This window comes from Pseudonaja textilis, chromosome 2 (genome assembly GCF_049901715.1).
Source record: "Pseudonaja textilis isolate UNSWEBS1 chromosome 2, rPseTex1.2, whole genome shotgun sequence".
Lineage (NCBI taxonomy): Eukaryota > Metazoa > Chordata > Lepidosauria > Squamata > Elapidae > Pseudonaja > Pseudonaja textilis.
Genome location: NC_141991.1, coordinates 191,131,530 through 191,149,776, shown reverse-complemented (window position 1 = coordinate 191,149,776; position 18,247 = coordinate 191,131,530). Strand labels below are relative to the sequence as shown.

General features: G+C 42.8%; 1 protein-coding gene across 1 annotated transcript in view; it reads left to right on the top strand.

Moving 5' to 3' along the window:
* The first annotated feature begins 2,534 nt into the window (after positions 1 to 2,534).
* The window catches only part of DMRT1 (doublesex and mab-3 related transcription factor 1), a 66,792-nt gene continuing 51,079 nt past the window's right edge, over positions 2,535 to 18,247 (top strand). The window contains exons 1-2 of the mRNA XM_026703763.2: positions 2,535 to 2,855; positions 8,130 to 8,313. Of these exons, the coding sequence (XP_026559548.1) occupies positions 2,535 to 2,855; positions 8,130 to 8,313 (505 nt within the window). The remainder of the gene's footprint in view (positions 2,856 to 8,129; positions 8,314 to 18,247) is intronic.

Sequence of the window (18,247 nt, the reverse complement as noted above, 5' to 3'; positions counted from 1 at the left end):
GAAAACAAGGATGGCGATAGGTTTTGATTATTAGTTTCTGAAATTCTAAACCAGCGGTTTATACCCTTGGAGTTCAGACAACACAATATATCTCAATCTGATTAATAAATCATTCTTTGCAGTGTCCATTTCTGCAAGATGTTTTTCTGTGGCACATACCTTCTTATTGATCCATTACCTTGGGCTATCATGTCATGCAAACACAACTAATAATTAATGTAAAATTTAGATCAAGGCCTAGCAGATGTCTTGACCTATAAATCAGGTCTTTCAGTTTCTCTGGGGACCAAATTTCTCCCTCTGGCCTCACTTTGGACAATCGATCTGATTGTTTGCATCATATTCTGTCATTGGCAATTGGGCATAAAGGCCTGTATTTTTAAAAAATGCCTATGAACAATAGTAGTATCTTCATAATCAATTTGGCCCTGACATGACCTGGAAGGGGGAGAGATTCCTCTAACTAGGTGAAATATCCTAATTTATATACACTCAAAAGATTGAGAAAGCAGCATTTTTTTATTGACAGCAGATACACAGGTTTGTTTGTTTCACGAACTTAGGTAAGTTAGGTCAACTTAGCTAAAGTAGGTTTTGCTGTTGAAGTTATCGATTATTTGGGGGGGAATTATTGAGGCACAGCTGCAATGTTATCACAGCAGCAATAATCTGTGTTGGGAATTACTGTTTTATTCTTCAACCACAGTCTAGAAATCTTAGGTCTAGTTGCCTCTCCTCTGAAAATCCACAAATTCCCATTTCTGTTCAGGTGTTTCACATCAAATACTTAAAATTGTATTTTGCATTTTCCCGCTTGTGTAATGAAGTCAGAATCACATATACTATATGCATTTTGTTTTCATTCCATTATCATATTCATAATCTTTTAGGGCAGGTGCGAAGAAGTACTTAACAAAATTTTCCTCTAGCAGCGAAACTGCCAATCAGCAACTGATAACGGACATCTTTAATAAATACTCTCCTTTCTAGAACAGAAATGGTGTTCGTCCCTCAGACCGTTTGAACGAAACGTCCACATATATTTAGGAATTACAAATTCAAATTTACAGCCGTTGAAGAACTATTTCTCAGAAATGCCGACCAAAGAGAAACCTTGAATTTTCCAGGGAGGTGGTGGGTTGTAGCCGTTAATCAGCCAAAATAAAGATGTGAAATTGGACGGAAATCTCCCACTTCTCTTCCCCCTCATGAAGTGGAAGTAAGGTATGGAAGCAGCTGTTTTCCATAAATCGTCTGGCCCGAGACATATTTCTGCTGATCCTCTGCTCCTCCACCCCCGTTCCACTTCATCCTACCCAAGGACGAAATTAAGTCCTCTACGAAGACTTATCTCCAATTCAAGGCGTTCGCCAACGCTTGCAAACCTCCAAAGTTCTCCTTTCTCTTTGCAAAGACTTGTAAAGAAACCGGGGACAAACGGGGTCCCCCAAAGGAGATTAAAAACGTGTCGTTTTTGCGTCTGTCTCCCCCACCCATTGCAAATTATCAACGCCACCCATTCCTTTTGCCCTCCATCCATGCCAACAAAACTACTTGTGGGTCCCTTTGCAGCCGTGACAGGATTGTGTTGCAGAAACCCAGCCTGTGCGCGGCAGCGGCCTTGCGCGAGCGCGGCTCGGATTTGCGCGCGCCGGCGACCTGCTTCGCTTTGCACCCATCTTTGGGACTCAGGCGCGTGAAACTGGGCGGTGGAAACGTTTCCTATTGAAACAGGTCCAGCAGCAATGCCAGAGAAGAGTTCGACCAAACTCGGTTACTTTATGTACCCTGCCACTAAGTTTCAGCAGCCTGCAAACACTACATCCAAAGGTGCTTTTTTGCTCCCCCAAGACAATTGGATTTTCTTGGATGTTTTTTTCTTCTTCTTTGAAAACTTTTGCTTCTCGTCCAAGAAGCTTCTTCAGTTCTTGGATGAGAAGCGAAGGTTTTCATAGAAAAAAACCTAGAAAGTCCAGTTGCCTTTTGGAAAAAAAGCAATCTTTGGGACAATCACGACCTGGATGGATAACTGAGAATCTGTATAGACGTTTGCAAGTGGGCTGTAACCCAAAGGCCGTTGCCTCGCAGGCATCTCTCTGCAAGGAGCTTCATAGATTGGGCCTAGCCGGGGCGAGGGGGAGGGAATGCGGGGGTCAGGCTTGCAGAAGGCCGCTAGAGTCCCTTGGGGGTGGAGCCTAGAGCGCCCGGGAGCGGGTCCGGGCTTTGGAAATACACCTTCAAACAAATAGCAAAAAGTTGAGCGAGTTCCCCATTTGACCCGCGCGTCTTTGCAAAGTGACGAGGTGGGCTTGCTCACTTTGCACGGCTTTGCTACCACCTGCCAGCCGGTTCTTCCAGAAGCTCCATCGAAACCCAAGCAAAAAGCAACCCCGTTTTTGCAGGGCAAAGGCGAGCTTGCCTCCTCCGGGGAGACCCTCGCTCGCCTTTTTTTTCCAGGCTCCGGTTAAAAAAAGCGAGCCCTTCCCTTGCAAAGCCGAGCAATTCTTTGCAATTAACGGCTCGGAAACGGCGCCATGCCCAACGACACCTCTTTCAGCAAGCCGTCGGCTTCGTCGGAGCATCACGCCCAGGGGACCAAAACGGGCCCTTTTGGGAAGGCTGCCGGGCTGGCGGCCGCCGGAGCTGGCGGCAACTCGGGGGGTTTAACCCAGGGCCCTGCTGGGGCCGCCACCGCTGCGGGGAAGAAGTCCCCGCGGCTCCCCAAGTGCGCCCGCTGTAGGAACCACGGCTACTCCTCGCCCCTGAAGGGCCACAAGCGGTTCTGCATGTGGAGAGATTGCCAGTGTAAAAAATGCAGCTTGATCGCCGAGAGGCAACGGGTGATGGCCGCCCAGGTGAGCAGCCGGAGGGTTAAGGAAGGAAATAAATGGCGGGGACCCTGCTCTGGGGCCGGAAAAAGCACAGGGCGACCTTACTGCCCCCTCGGTGGTGCCGGTTGGAAAGTAAGGCTAAGCCTCATCCCCTAAAACTGTGCCCCAGAGAAATAGGTAGGTTTGATCTGCTGTGTAAAAAAACTCGGATGCTTTTTCTGCAAGAACCCTTAACTTGGTTGCCGGAGTTGAGGATAAATTTATTTGGGGGGGCTGGTAGAGAAAAGTGTGTCCTGCACCGCCTAAGACACTGTTCTGACTTTCAGCAGAAGTATGCATAACCTTTTTATTGTCCAAATAATATCCACTATGGAATTCCACCTTATTGTCTGTTTTCATATTTCCTCCCCCCTTTCTTGGCGTTAGTTTCAGATAGTGTGCGGCTTCCTAATATTCTAGGATTGATTTGCAAATAAGAATGCTTGTTATGTAGAGAGTACGATAACTAAAGGGAAAAACAAGTCAGATGCTCTGGAAAGGAATCCTGCAATGGATAGTGCAAACTGCATCGTTGCATTGGAAAAGCATTTGTAAGTGTGAGACTGATATTTATAGTGAAAATAAATGCTTAGAAAATAAGTGATTAGTCGGTGAAAGACTCCTTAGTGAAAGATTCATTAGTTTAGGTTTTTAATCAATGAAAACGTAATGTCAAATTTGAGTATCAGTAACGCCCAAGCATTAACATGTTCATGTCTTTGTTTTCATTTACAAGGTTTAAAATTCAGTGAGTGAAAAAAATATTTTTGAAAAATAACGTATTCAGCATTTTCAGTTGCAAAATCATTGTATTAAAAAAATTCTTCTTGTTCGAAAAATGTAAACTAATGTATTTTTTTTTTTCATTCAGAATGTTTAGCTTGAATCATGAGAAATTGGAAAAATTATACTGAAGTTTTCTGAATACTTTGAAAAGGGTGCTGTCATAAGCTTACAACAGTTGTTTTTTCAATTTAGCCTGCAATCTCCGGATTTGCTGGGAATTGTAGTCCAAAATATCTCAAGAATGCCAGTTCGGCAAGTCAAAAGTAGAATGCCATTCCATTGGGTGACCATCAGTGCCCGATTCTTTGGCTTATCTGGGTGTTCACTTTTTAAAAGAAATTGGCACAGAAACAACATGCATTTTACACTTTCAAGACAACATTACTACTTGTCGTACAACAGATGGTTGCACAAGAGCAATTGCTAAATACTACTTTTGCACTTATCTAGAGTTATGTCCAATTGACTGTTATGGGATTTATAAGACTCCCAAGTATCAAGGTCAAAATTTCCTGTGCTAACCTATCTCAGTAACTATGCAGGTTTGTGCTGGTTTGCTTTTATCATTAAAGTTGCTCCCATACAATAGTTGATTGCTTTAAGTGAATATGAACAAACTTTGTTTTTTGGGAAATACACTTTGTTCTGCAGAGTACACATCTCTTTTAAACCTAAACTGTTTCTTTCAAATACTCCAAAGGAAACAACTGCATTTTTTTTACTATTAATATAGCATTGTTCCTACTGATGGAAAGGCTTGCTCCAACAAGGCTTGTTCAGCACCTATTCAACTTTCTTATGTCACTACAGAATAATGCTATCTTAATATTAGCTAATTGTACCATGAACCCTTAGCTTTTTCCATAGCGTTTGTTATGACTATAGTGCACCTCATGTTTTTTTGTTATACAATTTGTTTCAGCCTTTGTGATTGGTGTCTTAACATTATGAGACTCGGAATAATATCTGGTTATCTAAGCATATGATGCCATTACACACTGTTGTACAATTGTGACTTTGGGCCAGTCATACTCTCTCAGCCCAATCCACCTCGCAGGATTGTTGTTCTGGAGAAAATAAGAGGAATGAGTATTAGGAACGTTGAATTATTTACACAATAATAAAGATGAGTTAAAAATCTAATAAATAAAATTCCAGCTTTCTCTACAAATACAACAGAAAAGCAATCAAAGGTCTAAGGCAAGAGTCTTCAAACTTGGCAAGTTTAAGACTTGTGTACTTCAACTCCCAGAATTGAGCTAACATGACTGGAGAAAGAATTTTGGGAGTTGAAGTCCACAAGCCTTAAAGCTGACAAGTTTGAAGGCCCCAGGTCTTAAGGAGTCACTCCAGCAAGGTTAGGAAGAGGATCTTCTAAATGGGAATTGCTTGGTTAAGACAGGGAGTATAGAATGAAGTTAAAGATGTCGTGTCAAAACTTCTCTATTTCTTAAGGAGTTTTGTTCATTTGTAAGGACTGAATAGGTAAAAAAAATAACGGTGATCTCCTTAAGAATGTTTGCAAGTAACAAGTAAATAAAGTATGCATTGCCATTAGGAAATGATTTTACCTGTAAGCTTGAATGAGCTAGCAGTCAATAATAATAATTTGCAGTTCTCTTCTAAGAATCATTTTAAAACGTTGGTTTTGATTTCATTTGTAGTTTTTATATTATAAGATTTTTTTCAATAATGTAAGACAGTCACTGTCAGCTTCATAGTGGCAGATAAGAAGTGGCACCCAAAGAGGCAGACCGGTGACCAGAGAAGAGAGGCCATGCAGGGACACAAGCCGTGAACCCCCAAATACACTTCAGCTGATCACCTGACCTCGGCACCATGAAGAATGGGTGCCAGAATTTGCAGATTTAATATGCCTTCATACTATGATGGAACCGTGGGTAAAACTCGTTTCATTCTGATACTATGATGGAATGTAGTAAGGTGGCTGGCTCCCCAGGGGGTGCAGTCCAGAGGAATAATAAAGGCAACTCGGTCTGGATGTTACATGTGAGAGAAAGAGGGTGAAGAGTCTCTAATAGTTTATGTAATATATTGTAAATACAGATAAGAGTCCTCAGTCTGGCAAGATTTTGTCTGTACAGGTATGAAAACAATAAAGAACTCAGTGTAGAAGAATCACATGCCATTCTTGCGTTTTGGCTAACGGAAACATGGAAATAATGACACACAGCTGTTAAATCATGGGCTTGAGACTACCAGATGATCAGGGAAGAAATTTGGGTAGTAGACACGCTGATGTTGCTGTAAACTACAAATGGGACAGGGCTTTAGAAAGTTCTTCGACAGTTTAGATTACATCACTAAAAAAAAGAAATGATTGCTAAATACATTCTGGTTTTGTTAGCAATCATTTGTAAAAAAAAAAAAAAAAAAGACCATCTGTGAGTAGGTTTTGTAATATATGTCTGAATTTTAATCTCATAGTTTAGCTATTGCCAACTTTTATTGTTATTTAAATTCAGGTAGTCCTCGACCACAATGGAGTACAAAATATTCATTTGTAAGCAAGACAGTTAAGTGCTTTTACGATCTTTTTTGCCACAGTTGTTAAGTGAATCTGATTTTCCTCATTGAATTTGCTTGTCAGAGGTTGGCTGGGATGGTTGCAAATGGTGAATATATGACACCGAGGCAGTCCCAACTGCCAGAAATACATGCCAGCTGTCAAGTGCCCAAATTTCGATCGTAGGGTTGCTGCATCCATCATACGTGTGAAAACTGCTCATAAGTAACTTTTTTTCAGTGTGGTCGTCATTTTGAACAGACACTAAATGAAATTTTTAGTAGTTCAGAGAACCAGCAAATACCACCTCTGACTGGAGATTTTACAGTATCCTTCCCCTGCCATGCCCACCAAGCCACGCCCATAAAACTGGAAGTAAAAAAATTTGAATCCCACTACTGAGTTGGTTGCAATAAAGCTGTAACTGCTTAGGTGTATGATAGTGTGAGGATCAAATCTTTCTTGCAGACTCTGATGCCTTTGAACTTCAACACCCATCATCCCTAGCTACAACACTGTTGGGATTATAGAAATAGCACATCATATCTGGAGTGTCTTGGGTTGAAAAAATTGATTCCTTAGATAAAAAAACTTATCTCTTCAGCAGATCCAAACAATCTGTTAAAAAGATGCAAAAGTTCTACATTTCCATTGAATTAATATCAGTTGACTTAATTATTAATGTTTTCCTTCCTGGTCCATTAAATGTTAAAACGTGTTTTGGTTTAATGATATTTGTATGCCTGTTTTTGCTTCCTTTAGCTACGGTGTTACATCTGTCTCTGTTTCTGCATTCTGCTTCTTTGTTATCAGTTAACTTACTTTTCATTTTGTACCAGTCTGAAAATCAGCCATACAATATTTTTCCTTGTAGTTAGTTCTCAAAAGTTGGTGCGTTTAGAACATGTCAAGTGTGAAACAGGCCCTTCCAGTCATTTTGAAAGTCATTTTGTTCTCTGAACAATTTTGTTTCTGCTAAGAATGCTTTCCAAATAATTGAAATAGTCTGTTTTGTAATTATGACAGGCATATTTTGAGTTCAGAACAGTTCAGATTTGAAACATTTTCACACTCTTGCTCAATATTATGTAACTGTTAAAGGATCTGTGCTAGGAAAAAATGCCATTTCTTAATGGTAACTCTGAATGAGAGACATACTGTATATATTTTACCTATGTGTAATTAAGTGGCCCAGAATATATAGTCTTGTTTCACTTTGCTTACATTGCAACAGCATAAGATAATTTATAAAATAATGCTCAGGAAAGATCTGCCTGGATTGGTTTAAGTGAGATTTCTGTAAAATGACGCTGAACTTGAAACGTGATTTTAATTCTTTTCCAGAGCAGAATAGCCCTTTGAAAACCTCACATTTGCTCCATAAATTCTGTATCAAGTACTTCGGATTATTTTGCTTTAATAAGGCTTACATCCTGAGATGCCTAAAAGACTCATGTGGCATGCATATGAGATAAAGGTGAAAAATTATGTTGTTTATGAAAGATAGATGCTGTTAATCCTACTAACTCCAGTTGATTAAATCCTTCGTTATAAAACAAGAATAAAAAGAATCTCCACCTCTGGTTTTCAGTAAAAAGGGTTCATTTAATTATAGTTGAAATTGATCCTTCATTTTCCAAGGATCTCAATTTGTATTTCAGAAGGTTTCCAAACTCACTAAAGTAAAGGGTTAAAAAGAATAGTTAACTAAAATTAGATAGCTGCCACATTAGAAATGTTATTGGTAGATGCTTACCTTTTAGGTTTCTTTATTTTTTTTCCTCTTATCTTTTCTTTATTTTTTTAGCTTTAAAATTGTGTCTTTATTTGCGTCCGTAAACCTTCAAGTGTGTTAAGATAAATAAAACGGCAGTGTTCTACCCGATGTTGCTACTGTTGTTTTTCAGAGAACAGTGCAAAATAAAGTGTAGTTTTCCCTTTTCCAGGTTGCGTTGAGAAGACAACAAGCCCAAGAGGAAGAGCTGGGGATCAGCCACCCCATCCCATTGCCTAGTACCACAGAAATGTATGTGAAGAAAGAGAACAACGCTAACAGTTCCTGCCTGCTAGAAAGCACCAGCCCACCCCAGTCGTCCACCACAGCAACTGTAGTGTCTACCTCATCCACAGGTAATGTCCAGGTTAAAGGGACCTCCCCCTTTCAAAGTCTTACAATTTGAAAAATTGTATTATCATGAGTTTCTTGGACTCTAACAGATCTAATTTGATTTCAGTAAACCAGGGATGCATGCATAAAAGCACGTACAATAATCCTTGGAGATTCTCAGTCATCCAGGTCATGGTTATTCCAAAGGTGCTTTTCCAAGAAGCTTCTTAGATGAGAAGCAAAATGTCTTCAAAGAAAAACCAGGAAGTCCAGTTGCCTCTTTAAAAAAGCACCTTTGGTACAATAATCCTGGTTTATGTTCCATCTTTAACACGTGCATTCTTTTAAAGGTATCATTTTGGTTAAAGTTGAAGAGCCTGCCTTAATCCGATTAAATTATGTTTCCATAAATTCAGTGTTATTTCTGCTGACTCTGTTCAGTTTCACAGTGATTCAGAAGAAGGTCTTTAGAAAATACACACACAGACACACATGCGCAAAATAAAAAGGCAAAGTTAAAGTGATAAAAAATTGACTGCATTTACATGTACTTTTTTTTCACTGTTAGTGTCTCAGAACTCCATCAAGTTTTTTGTTTTTGTTTTAAAAAAACCATGTTTTAGACTTTATAAATTGTGGCATAGTTCTGGTATTTATTGTGGCATTATTGGAGGGGGGGGGCAGTTGAGATTGCATGAGCCTAAAGAAAGTGGCTGCATTAAGAGACAGAGACACTTTAATGAATTGACTTCCGAAGCCTTCCATTTTTGCTGAAACCCAGAGCTTCAATCATGTGAACCACAATGAAGGATGCTGCATATCATAGTTCAGTGACCACTGAAAAACCCTCAGATCTCAATAGGCTTTAAAAAAAGCAATTTTAACTGCAGTCTGTAGTTTAGTTTGGTTACTTTGAAAAATTGCATTCCCTCTGAATCTATGGATTATGCAGGACTTCAATTCCTGCATTCTCAGTTACGTGGCCAGTAAGTCCTGTTAAGAACAGTCAGCAGAATGATATATATGATTTCTTATTTATAAGTTCCTTTGAGTTTGAATAGAATTGGATACCAGCAAAAGAAATAAATTTTTAGGCACAGCTTTAACAAGTCACAGAAGTTGAGGACAGTTTCATAATTGACTGTGTTTCATTCTTCTCCACAGTCGAGACGGTTTGAGCAGCTGCAATTATTGTCCACAAGTCCATGACACCAGATTTTTCATTTGACAACTCCAGAAAGCAGTGGGTTCACTCCTTTCTTGTGACGGTTTTCTCTTCCTCTCCCTTCCTTAGAGGTATAGCGGTTTTTCTTTCAAACTTCATCACCCTGTACATGGTTTACTGAGAGAGGAATAGGGTGTGAAGGAGCCACACAAATCATACATGGTACCAGAAAAGTCTTTTTCTTTTGCTGTATCCATTTTATTGGCAGGTCAGAAATATTATGGCACATTGAGAGGCCAGAGTCAATTTTTCAAGCCTCTGGTGACACTCCATGCTTCCTGAGGCGGGAAAAGTAAGAAGTCAGAAAGGGAGAAAAAAGGGAGAGGGCTTACCATTATTTTTATTCCTCAGTCCTGTCACTGTGTTTCAGTGTGTTTGTTTTTTTAAAACTGGTTATGCTAATGGAGATCAAGAATGTAAAGGAAGCACGAAACAGATTTTTGAGCCTGGAAATTCTACACTTCTCACTGAAAATAATCTAGTCTTAAGATAGTAATCTAAATTCATCACCTTCAGCCATGAAAAAGGAGAGGAAACAGGATGAGTTACATGAGAAAATGAAATAATGAAGGTGTTTTGATAGCTAAACCTTTAGAAATGAGGTGTTTGTGTGAGGAAAGCGAAAGAAAGATTTGTATTTTCACTGTGCCTGTGTTTCTTACTTATTTTTTTTTCTCATTATGACAGACAACATAATCCTTCTTGTTCTCCTGGGCTTGGGCCATTCAGAATCATGTCTTAATTTAAATCTGACACTGACTGCTGTGTTTATATGTGTGTTTGAAATGTGACTTGGTCACATGGTGTGGGCAGTATAAAACACATACAGTACGATCCCTCTGCAAAATGGTCACTTTTATCTTGAAGAATTCAATGTGTGTCGTGGTTGCCAGAAAGAAAGAAAAAAGTGGTTTGATGGAAGAATGCAGCAGATTGCTCTTGAGGGAAAATAAAACAAATTCACACATCTAATTTAAAAGGGGGAATAAGAAGAATTATATATGTCTGTCTTTTTAAGAGCAAGACAAACATGGATGACCCCTCCTTCCCCTGCTGCCTTCTCTTCTACCACTTTTGTACCTTGATTGAGCAGATTATGGTATGAAAATTTGCTAAGGAGGCATCTGCTTGTGAAGGGGTTCATGCATATGATTGTTTCTTGGATATAGTGATGCTTATTCCTGCTTTTAGCTCAAAATCAGACCATCTGTGCCTCCCAGTCCCAATTCTTTTGGAACTCCTCTATCATATTAAAAAACCCTAGTTTCAACTGGGGTCAAAAAGCCTTCCTTAAAAAAAGGCTTAATATAGTTTTTAAATAATCTCCAAAAATCCATGGAATAAGTAAAATCCAAGCCTTCCTCATATTTAAGGCCTACTCTATCTAACCTTTGCCTTGTCATCCATGTATTGGTGGAATTTGGCTAGAAAAGGGTTATCTCCTTCTTTGTTCTGTTCTACAAAATGGGGACGTAGCTGTCTTTAAAACCTGTTTTCACTCACTCCTGGTTAATTCTTATCTTTGCCCTAACCAAAGCAAGTTTTCTTTAAAAAAAAATGAAAATAATAATATTTCACATAAACTTCTTCTAAAAATGAATTAGATGAAAAATGCCTGTATTGCCTACAGGGAGGCAGTGACATAGGAGTATGACTATTTTGTTAGTCAAACTTAGACTATTAGGAGGTGATCACAATATAATTGTTAAGATGTTTATAGAATTCTAGCACAAAATCTTATGCTCGTAGGGTTTTAAAAATGTGCTTCCATAATATCTCTTTAAGAGATTGAACTATCTAGCAAGACCAGAATTTAATACTTCACTTTTATTAGATTTGAAGAGAAAAAAGTAGTTGTATTGCTATTTTTTCTTTTGGATACATTAATCACATTTGGAGGGAACAGTCTTCTATTATATGAATACAGTTCTACAGATACGTGCAAAAGCCATTTTTACATGTAAAGCCATTTTTTAGATTTGGCCCACTCCAAATATTTGGATGGTTTGACTAAGAATTCTGGAAGCTTCATTTTAATCTATCTGAAAGATACTGGTGTTAAAAACAAAATACCACATTTCTTCCCTTTCCATTTGCTTACATGTCGCTTATAGTTTCAGTCATCAAAAAGTATCAGATAAAAACTATTGTAATGAAGGTAGTAGGTAAGTTTGTGGTGCAAATTAGCATATATGCGCAAAACCTGTGTACAAATGTTTGATATTTACAAAATAAATGATACTGGAAGTATTATTGATGATCATTTATTTAAATGATTGTAATTTATAGTTATGGTTAAATAAATTATAAGGATTACTTGAAACCATACCAGTTCCACAAATGAAAAAGTTAACATGGAAAAAAACTAGGACTGAAACATTTTCCATGTTGTTTTGTCACGTTGGTATAGACTTGGGGATTACTGGAATTGTTTTAATCTCCAGTTAGTCCATATATTCTATATTGTATCTGTTGTAGTTGAGCAATGAGAGGCTAGACCAGGGCATGGATGCAACAAGACTTTATTGAAACAATAAAGGACTGAACGTGTTAGCCCTGCCTGGAGCAGGCTCACAGCGAACAGCGGCTGACCGGACCCTGCAGCTGGCTTTTATAGCCGGCTGTCGAGGGAGGCCAGCCAATGAGGGGCAGCAAACGCCCCCGCAGCATGAACGGACCTGGGTGGGGACTTTGGCAAGTTCCAGGGACATAACACCCCTTCCCCCCAGATGCGAACACGCATAGTCATTTAAATAAGCGGGCGGTCTGTGCTGGCGCCCCGAGCGTCGTAACTCCGGTGAGTTACCAAGTGTCTCAGAGTTCAAGGAAACCGGTAGGGTTGGTGATGGGGTGCAACCTCGCTCTGAGGTTTGCGCTGGTACCGGTGCAGTGCTTCCGGTCGGCGATGTCGTGGCCCCGTCTGCTGGTTCAGGTGGAGGACCCATCGGGCAGTCCCGGTCTACTGCCTGCTCCCTTGGTCTGGGTGGTGGTGGTGAAGAGTTTCTGGCATGGTCTTCGATGAGAGTTTGGTGTGGCACCTGGGGGTCGACCTGAGCCCACGATCCGGCACTGGTGAAGGTACCCTGTCGCTTCCTTAGCTGGTCCAGGTGTCTTCTCCAGATGCGGCCGTCTTCCAGCTGGACTCGGTACGACATGGGACCGGTGATGGCTACTATCACTCCTGGAATCCAAAGTGGGTCTCCGGCATAGTTCCTTGCAAAGACATGTTCCTGCAAGACAAAATCTCTGACCCCCGTCATTGAAGCGAGAGGGGTGTCAGGGCAATAGTGAGGGTGGAGCCTATCCAACACAGTTCTTAGGCGTCTACCCATCAGAAGTTCAGCTGGGGATTTGTTGGTGACCATGCAAGGGGTTGAGTGTTGGCTTAGCAAGAAGCGGGAGAGTCTGTGATGCCAATCTTCTTTGCTGAATCTGGCTAATGCTTCTTTTGTGGATCTAACGGCTCTCTCCGCCAGTCCGTTGCTGGCAGGATGAAAGGGGGCCGTGAAGATGTGTCGGATGCCAAGATTGGTGGCAAAACGGCTAAATTCTGTTGAGGCAAACTGGGGGCCATTATCCAAAACTATGGTATCTGGTAGCCCGTGTGTTACGAATAGGCGGGTCAGAGCCTTGGTAACCGCTTGCGTGGTGGTCGTGGATAGTTGGGCCACATCGATCCATTTAGAGTATGAATCTACGACCACCAAGAAGGTTTTGCCGTGTATTGGACCCGCTAAGTCAATGGGTAGCCTTGACCAAGGCGCGTTGGCGCTCTCCCACTTTGTGGGGGTGGTGACTGGAGGGGATGGTCTGGATTCCTGACAGGGTTGGCAAGAGCTTACCCACTTGACGATGTCGTCGTCCAAGCCAGGCCACCAGACGTAACTCCGAGCCAACGCCTTCATCCGGACGATGCCCGGGTGGCCCTCGTGTAGTGCCTCTAAGACTGGTGTGCGAAGTGAGGCCGGAATGACAACCCGGGTGCCCCACAACAGGCAGCCCTGTAAGCTAGATAGTTCCTGTTGACGGGTCTTAAAAGGTGTGAATTCGGCTGCGAGGTTAGAGCCCGGCCACCCCCTCCTCACCCAGTCCAGTACCTGGGCGATTGTTTTGTCCGTCTTGGATTTGGTGGCGATGTGTCGAGGGCGGTGACAGGAAGGTCGAGCTCGGTGACATCGAAGATGGCATGGACCGGGGCCGGGTCTTCAGCTGGAGCTGGCAGGGGGCAGCGGCTGAGGGCGTCTGCGTGGCTTAACGTTTTTCCTGGGCGGTGGATGAGCTTGTACGAATAAGCCGCCAGGAACAAGGTCCACCTCGTCATTCTGGGAGACAACACTTGGGGAGTCTGCTTGTCTCCAGATAGAAGACCCAGGAGAGGCTTGTGATCCGTGATTAGTTCGAAGTTGTGGCCAAAAAGGAATTCATGAAATTTCTTAACTGCGGCCACTGCGGCTAAAGCCTCCTTGTCGATTAGACTATAGTTACGCTCTGTTGCTGAGAGCGTTCTGGAAAAGAAAGCGATTGGTGCCTCGGAGCCGTTGGGTAGTCTATGGCTTAATACGGCTCCAATCCCAAAAGGGGATGCATCTGCGGCTAGTACCAATGGGAGGTGTGGGTCAAATTGAATAAGGACCGCGTCTGATGTGAGCAGTGATTTGACTGCGCGAAAAGCGGTGTCTTCCTTGTGTCCCCAGTGCCAAGGTGATTTTTTATCTAAGAGCCTGTGTAAAGGCTCTGCTACTGATGCTTTGTGAGGTAGAAATGATGCATAAAAGTTCAATAATCCCAAAAAGGCTTGTAGCTCGGCTTTAGTGGTTGGCGTGGGTGCCTCATGAATTGCCTTGACCTTGGATTCTAGGGGGTGAATGCCTGAGGCGTCAATTCTATAGCCCAGAAAGTCCACCTGTCTAGTGGCAATGGCACATTTCTCCCTTTTTAATTTGAGGCCATGCTGTCTGAACCTGTCTAACACTGCTCTGACTCTCTGGAAGAGTTGGGGCCTGTCCCTGGCCGAGACCAATATGTCATCGAAGTAGGGCACTACGCCAGGGAGGCCCTGAAGTATACGCTCCATGAGGGATTGGAAGATGCCCGGGGCAACACTTACGCCAAACTGGAGACGCCTGCACCGGAAGGCACCCCTGTGGGTCACAATGGTTTGCAGTTCGGCTGTTTGGTTGTCAACAGGAACTGTTGATACGCTTGTGACATGTCCAATTTGGCAAAAATGTTGCCAGGCTCAAAGGTATGCAATAAATGTTGAATGACCGGGACTGGGTGCGCTAACTTGTAGAAAGCGGTTAATTGTTGTTTTGTAATCCGAACAAATTCTCAGGCTGCCATCCTTTTTAAGGGGTGTGACAATTGGCGTCTCCCATTTGGCGAAGTCTGTCGGCTCAATGACCCCTTGCTTTAATAATTTATCCAGCTCTGCGTCCAGTTTAGGCCGAATGGCGAATGGGACTCTACGAGGTTTCAGCCGGACTGGAACCGCTTGGGGGTCAACTGCAAATGAGATGGGGGTACCATTATAACACCCTAACTCATCGCTGAATACGTCTGAGTAGTCAGTGAATAAGGAGTCAGTCAGAAGCTGAGACAGCATGGACTCCTGTTAACCCTAGGCCGAGGTAGGGGAACCAATCAAGCCCCAGAAGACTAGGGAGGTTGCCGTTAACTACCACTAGAGGCAGGTGGCCTTTGAAAGCTTTAAAATTGACAAGGAACTTGCCTTTGCCGAGTACTGGAATGTCCTTTCCCTGATAATCCCTCAAGGTGATCTGGCACTTCTGGAGCTGGTTTCTGGATAGTCTGGGCTGGATTTTCTTGAGGGTGCTCCAAGAAATGATTGAGAGCGCTGACCCCTTGTCAACCTCCATACGACAAGGTTTACCTTCTAATAAAATGGAGAGTGTTATTTTACTAATAATAGAGTGACAGGTGTGGTTAGCATGGTAGCAAGTGTGACAATTTAGTACTTGCCTTTGGGGCCCAGAATGGGAAAAGGAAGGAACCTTTTGTGCTGAGTTGTGCGCGGCCTGGCAGACTCTGGCGATGTGGCCTTTTTTGTGGCAATTGTTGCAGATGGCACCCTTGAATTTGCACGAAGCTCTCGAGTGAGGTCCGCCACAGGATAGGCACAGGATGATGTGTTTGGGTGCGCTGTTGCTTTCTTGCCTGGTTCCTGCCTGTGGTTGTTTGGCATGAGCGAGGCGGTGGATGTCTGTTTGATCGTTGGGATCATCTTCGTTGACTACCTCTTCTGAATGAACGGTGGCACAGCTTTGTTTGGGAACGGGACCTTGAATTTCGGTGGCTGACTGGGTTGCCAGTTCTGCTGCCAAGGCTTCCTCGACGGCCTGGGAGAGGTTGAGGTCCTTCCTGGCGAGTAGTCGCCTTTGGAGGTGAAGGTCTTTGACCCCGCAGACGAGCTGGTCGAGGAGCATGTCATCTAAATAGTTCCCGAACCCGCAGTGGAGGGCTGCAGTCCTCAAGGCGGCCATATACTGGTTGACGGTTTCCTTTTCCGCTTGCTTCCTCATCCGGAAGGTGAAACGCCTCGCAATTTGTGAGGGTCTGGGGGAGTAATGATTGGTGAGGATCTCCAGCAATTCTGCCCAGGGGACATTCTTTAACTCACGTGGAGCAACGAGTGCTGTGGCGGTATCAAAAACGATGGCTCCGCAATAACTGAGGAAGTATGACTTCTTTCTGTGCTCCCCAGCATCAGCCAGACCAATGGCATCGATGTAGTGATTAAAGCGATTTTTGTATGACTCCCACTTTTCTTCATCCGGCTTGAACGGTGGGAAGGCTGGGTTGGAGTTCATGATGAGGACTTCTGCAGGTTATGCTGCTGTGAAATCTCTCTGGGACAACAAAATGGCACTTTGTGCTCTTGTCAGGCTAGTGACTACAGCTCTGGAGAGGCTCCACAGAACCTCTCTGCTTTCTCTGGGCTAGCAATTGTGGCTAGGCTGCAACGGCTGTTGGCAGCGTTTTGAATTTCGCGCTCCTGGGGAGCGTAGGCGGTAATGGCTAGCCGCCTCTGATAGCGCTTCAAATTTCGCGCCTGCGTAGGCGTCAGTGGCTCGGAATAACAGCACCGCGCTGTATTCCGGCAAGAAATTCAAACGACAGCCGTTTGAATTTCGTGCTCTTTTGTGTTGAGCGGCTGCGGCTCGCAGCGCTCCACTTTCCCCTGTAGCTTGCTAACCAAGCGGCTACAGACGCTTATTACTTTCGCTCTTGCTGACCGAGCTCTCCGGTGGCGCGGCTGCGGCTCAGCAATTTAGTGATTTCAGCTGTTGCGGATTGCCTCTGGTAGCCATCCCACCCTCGTCGCCAGTGTTGTAGTTGAGCAATGAGAGGCTAGACCAGGGCATGGATGCAACAAGACTTTATTGAAACAATAAAGGACTGAACGTGTTAGCCCTGCCTGGAGCAGGCTCACAGCGAACAGCGGCTGGCCGGACCCTGCAGCTGGCTTTTATAGCCGGCTGTCGAGGGAGGCCAGCCAATGAGGGGCAGCAAACGCCCCCGCAGCATGAACGGACCTGGGTGGGGACTTTGGCAAGTTCCAGGGACATAACAGTATCCACGAAGAGCTTCCTAGATTTTCATACCAACATAATTGGGTATTAAAATGATATATTATAATCTTCACTTTGCTTGTTCAATCCAACTCAATGAATGGCTAATTGGAACAGAGAAGGGGGAAAGCAAATCTGTCCTAAATTTATAAGCACCCTATTAAATATTCAAACTGGTATATTGCAATCCATTGTACATGGAGGCTGCATGATTTGAAGTGTTCAGCTGGAATGCTGTGTAGCTCCGCAGTTTTGCAAGGTGAGTAGAGTATTCAGTATTTTATGATTGCTAGCCACAAAGCAATTGGCCATTTCTGAATTCAGATTCAGCTGGGTGGTTTTCATTTTGTTAAAAACGTTAAATAGCTTGAAAGAGGCTAAAGTTAATAACTGTTAATTATTTCCTACATTGACTTTTCTCTGACAAATTAAAAATCTAGCATACAGTATTTATTTCTCTGTCTCTTGGCCGTATTGGTTACAGAAGCTCAGCATCGATGCTGAATTTAGCCATGCCATTCCATTCTTGATTAACAGTTGGTTCATTGGAACGCTCATTCCCAAGTCCTTAGAAGTGCTGGTCAAGGTGAATGTTAGGCATTTATCAACCTGCCCTAATCCATATATTGGCAACTGGAGGTCCAGGAAATGTAGTCAACAACACACCTGGTGGGGATGAAGAGGGATGGCCTATATTTTAAAATTATTGAGAAGTTTTCCCAGGGTAAAGTCTGTAATGTGCTTTGAATATCCGTATCATATGTGTGTGTCCAGCGCATGATGCATCTGGCCCATGGGCCGCGAGTTTGACAGCCCTGCTTTAGTGCTTTAGTTGCTGACCCAATGATATCCAAACACCACCATCTCCAGGACTTCAAACGCAAGAGAGGGCATGTACTTCAGCCACTTGGCAACTTCTCTCATAGCAAAAGTTGGTTTAACAAATCACAGTGCAGATGCACGCAACGTGAACTAAAAACATGGAATAAATGGAGCTTTAAAATGGAAAGACATTCTTTGCATTCTGCTGGGATGTTGAACTTTGAATTACTTTTGTGAGATTGGGAGGAGTGGAAATGGTGATTATATGCAAGTGCTGAAATAAGGAAGTTAGTCTGACTTATCCTTTTTTCTCTCTTG